General features: G+C 36.2%; 1 protein-coding gene across 1 annotated transcript; it reads left to right on the top strand.

Annotated features, from left to right (window-relative positions):
• Nucleotides 1-493: 493 nt before the first annotated feature.
• Nucleotides 494-7719, top strand: LOC120081392 (glucosamine inositolphosphorylceramide transferase 1). Its single transcript, XM_039036222.1, has 4 exons — nt 494-1226; nt 1496-1618; nt 4520-4687; nt 5403-7719. The coding sequence occupies exons 1-4, from the start codon at nt 870-872 to the stop codon at nt 7083-7085; spliced, it is 2331 nt and encodes a 776-aa protein (XP_038892150.1). The 5' UTR covers nt 494-869; the 3' UTR covers nt 7086-7719.
• Nucleotides 7720-8605: the final 886 nt, after the last annotated feature.

The following is an 8605-nucleotide window of genomic DNA, read 5'->3' as shown; positions in this document are numbered from 1 at the left end:
TCAGATTTTCAATTCGAATATCTTTACTTTCTATAAATATTTAACTTGTTGATATTCTAAAAAAAACAACGATAATCTTTTTTATCATCGTCTTTATAAATGGTTAAAATATATTTTCGTAGTGTAATATTTCACATAAAAATTATTATTATTATTTAACTTATCTAAAAAAAAAAAAAAGAAGTTAACTTAGAGTAAAACTAAATAATTAAGTACCAAAACAAACATAATTTAATTGTATTAATAACCATTCGTGGTTTGAATCTCTCCACTAAATTAAACCGTTGAGAAGATTCAAAATGATATTTTAAATAACTATGGAAAAACCCCGAAAATGCAATCATGCGTTCACGTGTTGTTGCTGACGTCATCAAACACGTATCGTGTATTGCACTCGTGTGAGGCTGGAGACAGCGAGTACTAATAAATTTCCAAACGCAGAGAAATCAAACCCCTCAATTTGGACTTTGTACAAAACTTTCCAGTTTCCACCGTAGCAACCAGCAAACCTACCTTAGGAAATATCATTCATTCTTCTCTCCCTGTTTTATTTATTGAAAAAAAAAAAACCAAATATATTTGTTCAATAATTTACTAATTCCTCATTTGCGAACTCCAGCATTCACCGATTCACGAAAGGGACCACAGCGTTGTTTCGTTGACTCCGCCAAAAACCCAAACTGCAGTTCGAACAAATCAGAACCCAAAAGGGAAAGATCAAGGGGGAAAAACAAATTAAACTGAGGGATTTTGTGTTGTCGAAATGCCATTGAGTGTCCCTCGTCGTTGCTCCGGCGATGTGATGGCGGTGTGAGATCTCACCGACGACGGACAGGCCCCTTTGACTCATCTCAGGGCCCATTTTCCAGATGGGTTCGAGTCCAATTGGGACCGGTGTGAGTGGAGCAGCGAATAATTGCGTTACTAGCGGCGCTGGAGTTAGCGGCGGCGGTGCCAATGGTTCCTCCACTAGTAGCTGTGGTTGCGGATGGAAGTGGCAACAGAGACACATCAGACTTGTCTCTTCAGGGTTCGTCTTCTTCTTTGGATGCTTCGTTTTGTTTGGATCGATTGCTACACTTTACGCTTGGTTAGCTTTTACCCCTCAGTATGTTCGTACAATCGGCGGCGTTTCATCTCTTGGATGTCAAGAAGATAATGAAGGTTCTTGGTCTATTGGGGTCTTTTATGGCGATTCTCCTTTCTCCCTTAAACCCATTGAAGCTGTGAGTTCATCTCAACTCTTCTTCTTCTTCTTCGTCTTCTTCGTCTTCTTCGTCTATTTTCCTCTGTTTTCTAACAGTTTCTATTCTTGTACTTAACTCATTTAGTTAGGTCTTGATGTAAAATGGTTATATTATTGCTTATTATTCCTTAACTCAGCTGGTTTTTTTTTTTTTTTTTTTTTTTTGACAATTTTGAAATTTCTGGATTATTAGATGGATTCTTGATTATCGTTTTGCTTTTAGTTAAGTGGGAATTTAATTGAGTGCAGGCGAATGTATGGAGGAACGAAAGTGCTGCCTGGCCAGTTGCTAATCCTGTTGTCACTTGTGCTTCAGTTTCTAATGCTGGCTTTCCTAGTAATTTTGTAGCTGACCCGTTTCTTTTTGTTCAGGTAACTCTTTATTACTTCTTAATTTCCTTTTTTGGCGCCTGAATAACATTCTAACGTTCTTTATCCTTCGATTTTTTTTTTTTTCGATTCACTGAATTGTATTGTTCATCAGCCTTCAATTCTATGGTCCTTTGATAGTTCTGGAGCTCGTTGAAGCACGTTTGTTTCTTTGTCTTTCTGTTGGCTGTAGAATTCATATCTATGATCTACTTTTAAGTTTGTTACTCTTTAATAGAATGAATCCCACGTACGATTTTTTTTTACTCGATTGTTTCTGAAAAAAATTAATTGGTCAGTAAACAACTTCAAATGGCTCATATGAGGAATCCTTGTTGTTGAAATAAAGAGAAGAACAGCTGAATCATGGGTTGACCTTGTGGTAAATAAGGGAACATCTCCTTGATGAAAGGCTAAGAGGTCATGGATTCCATTCATGGTGGCCACCTACCTAGCATTCAGTATCCTACGAGTTTTCTTGACACCAAAATGTTGTAGGGTCAGGCTGGGTGTCCTGTAAGATTAGAAGCTGATCCGGATACTCAAAGATAAAAAAAAGAAAAAAAAGAAAAGAACAACGACCAAATCAGTTTGTAGCTTGTTGGCTTGTTTGGTTGGCTCGAAATTTAGCCATTTTAACATATCGCAAGTCTGAATCTCGAAATCAGTGCGGGGTTCAGGGTTAAATGTGTGTTGCAGTGGTGGTGATGTGTGTTTGGATTTGATCGCGAAATAATGAGGGGAATGTACATTTCTTAGTTCTTTCTCGATTGTTTTCTTGCTCTGTAATCTTAGGGATAAATAGGTTAGGTTTTGTTCCAAAATGATCTTTTGTCTTTTGTTTCATTCTTACGGTCCTGCGGCAGCAGCTTCCCAGCATGATAGAATTGATTAGCAGCTCCTTCAAGAAGCATTCATAAAGCTGAGTGGGCTTTTAGGTTTTAACTTGTCGTGAGACCGTAGTGTTCTTTGAGGGCAAGACAGATGTAAATAAATGGATATAATGAAGAATATAAAACAGAAACCAGTAGCGAAACTTCATAAATATAATCATCAGCCTTTTGCTTTTACAGGTTTTGTCAATTTGAGTATAGCTTAGCTGGTTAAGGCATATGCCTTTGATAAAGAAGTCATACGTTTGAATCTCACACCCACACTTATTGTTGGACTCAACCAATGATCAGCCTTTTGGTATTGGTTCTGTGTTAGTCCATAACTATTTGATAAAATTGGACCTTGGAGGTTCTTTCAAGCGAGCAGGAAGGCTCACTGTCTTTGAGTGGGTTGTTTAATATTCATAAGTTTTCACGGGGATGCTGCAAAGTTGTTAAAAGGCCAAATTGAATGCTAATCTTCACTCTAGATATAGATACAAGTAAGTTAGTTATTAATATTAAATGCCAATCCTGAGCATAGCTAAATTGTTCAAAACAGTTAAGTTAATTATGGTTCTATTCTGGAAAGAACTTTAAGGCACTATCAATATCTCAACGTTAGTTATTGTGCAAGAGTTAGTAAATACTTGAATAAACAAGGTGAGCTTTCTCAATCCATGCAAGTGGGTTTTTGCAAAATCTGCTTGGCTTTTTGCAGACCTCTTTAGAAATCCTCCTGTTTAATTTTATTTAACATTTTGTGTAAGATGGTATAGATGTTTATTTTATTATTATTATTATTTTAATTTTTAAAATTAGTTTCAAGTATTTTAAATAGATGCAATGATGAAATAGTGGGCTCTTTTTTTTCTTGTTCAAATAAGTTGTAAGTATTGTTGGCTAGATCTTATTTGTCTTGCTTACCCTTTCTTGCTGTTTGGCTCTTGTTTTGTGAGTTTTTTGTATGCCCACGTATTGTTTCATTTGTTTTCAATGAAAATCAAGATTTTTCATAAAGAAAATGATGATGCAATCACAAAGTAGCTGTAATGATGATGCAATCATAAAGTAGTTGTGGGATAATGAGTCTTCAATCATGATAAATGAACTACATTATGTCAAATTAAAAGAGTTTTGAGACAGAAATATACAGTATAATGTCATAAATGTTATTAGGAAATAACATTATAATGTTATAATGTCATGAATGTTATTAGGAAATAACCATGTGATATCTATTAGGTTTGGGTGACTTTGGATGTAGCCATTATGGCCACTTGGCCTACTTCTTATTACCAAATTGTTTTAGTTAGGCTCCAACCCTTGGTTTAACACAGATTTTGTTACAATAGTTTGGTGTTGCTGAAATTAACATTATAGATTGCGGTTCTTGAAAGCTATTAGATTAACTATCTACCTATAGCAACTTTTCAGTGTCTTTTGTGTGTGTGTGTATTGATTTCAACAACATCTGGAGTGGGGGATTTGAACCTCCTATTCTTTTTGTCGAGAGTCTATGCCTTCATCAGTTGAGCTTTGCTCGAGTTGGCTGGTGTCTGGTAATTTTGGTCTTTGAACTTTCATCCTTATTTTGGGGTGGTCATTACACTTCAAAATGTTTTTTTAAGGATCCTTATACTTTTATAAGTACCCGTTTTAATCTTTGTGGTTAAATTTTCATATTGCATTTAATAGAAAATTTAAGACGTGCATTCAAATTTGATATTAGATTGAAAACATATGGCTTAGAGCACTAGTTCGTAAGGTGCTATTCTTAGATTTCTCTCAAGTACAAACAAAAGTTTAGGTGGAAAGACCAAACTATGCTTTTATGTAAAGTTAATGGACCAGAATAATATATATAAACCAAAAATGAAACAAGGACAGATGTTCAAGATTGAAATGGTTTATCAGATTTTTTCTCCACTTATGAGCATGTTTACATATTTTACAAACAAATCAATCTTGCCATTCAATTATAATATGTGTACGACGATTAACATAATCGTTGTGTTTAATATATTGGCAGGGAGATGTTATTTACTTATTTTATGAAACCAAGAACTCAGTATCCTTACAAGGAGATATAGGTGTTGCAAAGAGTGTGGATAATGGAGCAACATGGCAGCAACTAGGTGTTGCTTTGAACGAGAAATGGCATCTCTCTTTTCCCTATGTCTTTGAACATCTTGGTGAGGTAAGAGATTTTATTTCTCTTTTCCTATTTCCTCAAAATGAAATGGGTGTATTATCATTGCTAAATTCAATCTTTCTTCTGCATATAACCTAAATATTTTGGACTATATCTATATATATGATAAAAAACCGAACCTTCATTGAGATAGAAGGAATGGATACAAGGGTATCCAGAAAAAACAGGCCCATTATAGTCCCACCAAAGGAAGGAAGGGATTTCTGTCAAGAACAATAAGACCTAACATATAATTTTGTTTAAAAAAAAAAAAATTGACACTTGAAGTCCTAAATGTTCAAGACCATATGTAATGTTGGTTTTAGATCTCTAAACCAAGCTTTTATTAAAATGGTGCCCTGTAGCCATGATTCTGAGTTCAAGCTTCACGTTTGAAACTTGGCACTCTTTTTTTACCTTAGGGTTTCTTTTCTTTCTTTCTTTCTTCTTCTTCTTCTTCTTCTTCTTCTTCTTCTTTAAATAAAATAAATATATATAAAAGAAAAGAAAAGAAAAGGAAAAGAAGAAGAAGAAAGAAAGGGGGAAAAAAAAGGAAAAAAACAAAGTAAAAGAAAAACCTCAGACACTTGATGGACCATGAGCAAAATACAAGGAGAGGCTCCCAGCCTCCCATAAATGGTTGTCCAAAGGGCTAGATTTACCGTGTCTATTTGATTGAACCACTTCCAAAATTTGATAAGTTTTCTATTATTTCTTGCAGATATACATGATGCCGGAAAGCAGTCAGAAAGGGGAAGTTCGTCTTTATCGAGCGGTTAATTTTCCTTTGAAGTGGAAATTGGATAGAATTATTCTCAAGAAGCCCCTTGTTGATTCAGTCATCATCAACCACAATGGTATGTATTGGCTTTTTGGGTCGGATCATAGAGGGCTTGGTACTAAAAGAAATGGGCATTTGGCGATATGGTATAGTAGCTCACCCCTTGGTCCTTGGAAGCCACACAAGAGGAACCCTATCTATAATGTAGATAAAAGCTTTGGTGCCCGTAACGGAGGCAGACCGTTTTTACATGAAGGTAGCCTTTATCGCATTGGTCAAGATTGTGGTGAAACTTACGGCAAGAAAGTTCGTATTTTCAAGATCGAAATTCTTACAACAGATGAATACAAGGAAGTAGAAGTTTCATTGGGCTTAGTAGAACCTGTTAAGGGTCGCAATGCTTGGAATGGTGTTCGCTACCACCATCTTGATGCACAGAAGCTTAGTTCTGGTAAATGGATTGGGGTGATGGACGGAGATCGGGTACCCTCGGGTGATTCTATTCATCGATTTTTTCTTGGTTGTGCTTCATTTGCTGTTGTTGCTGTTCTTGTCGTGTTACTGGGTGTGTTACTCGGAGCAGTGAACTGCATCGTGCCCCTTAATTGGTGCGTGTATACTTCAGGGAAGAGGAGTGATGCAATCTTAACTTGGGAAAAGTCGAATTTATTTTCTTCGAAAGTGAGGCGGTTTTGTAGCCGAGTGAACAGAGCACCTTCAATCCTTCGAAGTTGGATAAAATCTAATACTTGCACTGGCAGACTTGTTCTTGCTATTTTATTTGTTTTTGGAGTTGCACTCATGTGTACTGCAGTGAAATATATATACGGGGGCAATGGTGCCCAAGAAGCCTACCCGTTTAAGGACCACTACTCTCAGTTCACTTTACTCACGATGACTTATGATGCTCGCCTTTGGAATTTGAAAATGTACGTGAAGCATTACTCGAGATGCTCGTCTGTTCGAGAGATCGTTGTGGTGTGGAACAAGGGAACACCTCCAAAAATGAGTGATTTGGATTCAGTTGTGCCTGTGAAAATCAGAACAGAAGAGAAGAACTCACTCAATAACCGGTTTAAGTTGGATCCTTTAATAAAAACTCGAGCTGTTTTGGAGCTTGACGATGACATCATGATGACTTGTGATGATGTTGAGCGAGGTTTTAGGGTATGGCGTCAGCATCCCGATCGCATCGTAGGCTTCTATCCGCGGCTTGTTAATGGAAATCCTTTGCAGTATAGAGCCGAGAAATACGCCCGAGCTAATAAAGGGTACAATATGATCCTTACAGGGGCAGCTTTCATTGATAGTCAATTAGCTTTTCAAAGGTATTGGAGTGCAGCTGCTAAGCCAGGCAGGGATTTGGTTGATAAGATTTTTAATTGTGAAGATGTTTTATTGAATTTTCTCTATGCCAATGCAAGCTCATCCCAAACAGTAGAATATGTGAGACCCGCTTGGGCAATCGACACATCAAAATTCTCTGGTGCCGCTATCAGCAAAAATACCCAAGTTCACTATCAGCTAAGAAGTGAATGTCTCAATAAGTTCTCTGAATTGTATGTACATTTGGCTGATCGGAAATGGGGATTCAACGGGCGCAAAGATGGTTGGGATTTGTAACCGACGAAAGAGTTTCTCCTGTAAAAAAAGGTCTATAACTTATGTTCAACATTGCTGGTCTTCTCTCCCGAGTCATTTTTAGTGAACTTCCAGTGTTGAGGCTCCTCCCCCTTGTGAATTTAGTTGAGGAGTTTGGATATTTATAGTTTCAGTCAGTGAGATGTACATTGCTTTTGTCATGGTTTGTTTCGCCTGTTCCGAAAACCGATTCCACTCGGAGTGTGCCAGATGGCTTTTCCTGATTGGCTCTGAGACGTTGCCAACTCAGCACCCCGATGCTCCCAGATCAGCCAGTTCCATTCCAACTCTACTTGTTGTAGCTTCAATTGTACCATTTGCCCTGATTTGAAGGACCCTAGGCCCGTAGTTACAAAAAGGTAAAGGGTAACCAAAAGAAAGCTCTGAATTATCATGGATGCCTTTTTCTAATTTATAGATTTTCCCTTTTTTTTTTTGCTAGAAATTTTAATTTCCACTTTCTGGGTAGGCATACTGAAACTAGTATCTAGTTGTCCAATTAATGAGTGTATTGTTTGATTCATCATCCAGCTCTTATTTTTGGTAGTTTAAACGTTATGTTTGTTTAGGTTGTTTTTTTTAAAAAAAACTCTAAAAAGGTTTCTACATTTCTTTAGATTATGCTTTCTATTTAGTTCATAGCATCAACAACATTAATATAGTGTTTTAGTTGTCTGTCATATCATGCCAACTTACTTTGTAAAAACTTATCTAATAGACTTGGTTTATAATTAAATCTATTAATTAATGTGTTCAATGTGATGGTTATCTTTTTTATGGTTATTTGATATGTTTGACTGTAAAGTGAAAGTTAGGATATGGGTTGAAGAGGGAAAGATGTGGGACAAATGTAGGGGAGGTTGATGATTCCATTGCTTTTGAGAAAGAGCCCACAAACCCCCAAACAACTTTAGAGTGTAAAATAAATAAAATAACCCACATGGGCCAGCCTTATGCTGTTTGCTTCTGGGGGCCACAGTGACTTGCTAGCTGGGCTAATGGGTTCTTTTTTTTCTTTTAAATATATATATATTTATATTAATTAGAAAAATAAAAAAAAAGAAAAAGATGCTTGTTCTTTTTTAACAGTGAAAAAATAAACAAACACAAGGATGCTTGTTCCCCCAATATGGTGATGGGAATGGGATGAGGAAGGAGGAGAAACCAGCCCATATGGGCTTATTTTTTATGGGTGTTTGTGGCCCCCAAATTCAGAATTATTTCCATATCTTGTCCCTCTCATCCTCTATCAATGGAAAAACATCCTCAGATCTTGGATTTACATCCTCAGATCTTGGATTTAATGCCGATGTTGATGGAAATGTTAAGAGTCTTCAATTTTATTAAGGTTAGATTACAAGCTTAGTATCCAATCATTTAAGTTTATATCTAAAAGGTTCTTCAACTTTTGAAAATTTTTAATAGATCATTACATTTTCAATTTAGTATCTAAAGAGTTTTTTAGCTTTTAATTTTCTATTTAGTAGGATTTTTTTATATAT

The sequence above is a fragment of the Benincasa hispida genome, chromosome 7 (genome assembly GCF_009727055.1).
Source record: "Benincasa hispida cultivar B227 chromosome 7, ASM972705v1, whole genome shotgun sequence".
NCBI classification, from domain to species: domain Eukaryota; kingdom Viridiplantae; phylum Streptophyta; class Magnoliopsida; order Cucurbitales; family Cucurbitaceae; genus Benincasa; species Benincasa hispida.
Note: the sequence above shows the minus strand (reverse complement) of the source record. Positions and strands in the feature narration are given on the sequence as shown.

Excerpts from the sequence above, each read along its gene's own strand:
- LOC120081392 (XM_039036222.1), top strand. The coding sequence starts at position 870 with ATGGGTTCGAGTCCAATTGGGACCGGTGTGAGTGGAGCAGCGAATAAT. Across the intron at positions 1,619-4,519 it reads ACCCGTTTCTTTTTGTTCAG|GGAGATGTTATTTACTTATT; the intron begins GTAACTCTTTAT and ends ATATATTGGCAG. Across the intron at positions 4,688-5,402 it reads TCTTTGAACATCTTGGTGAG|ATATACATGATGCCGGAAAG; the intron begins GTAAGAGATTTT and ends TATTTCTTGCAG.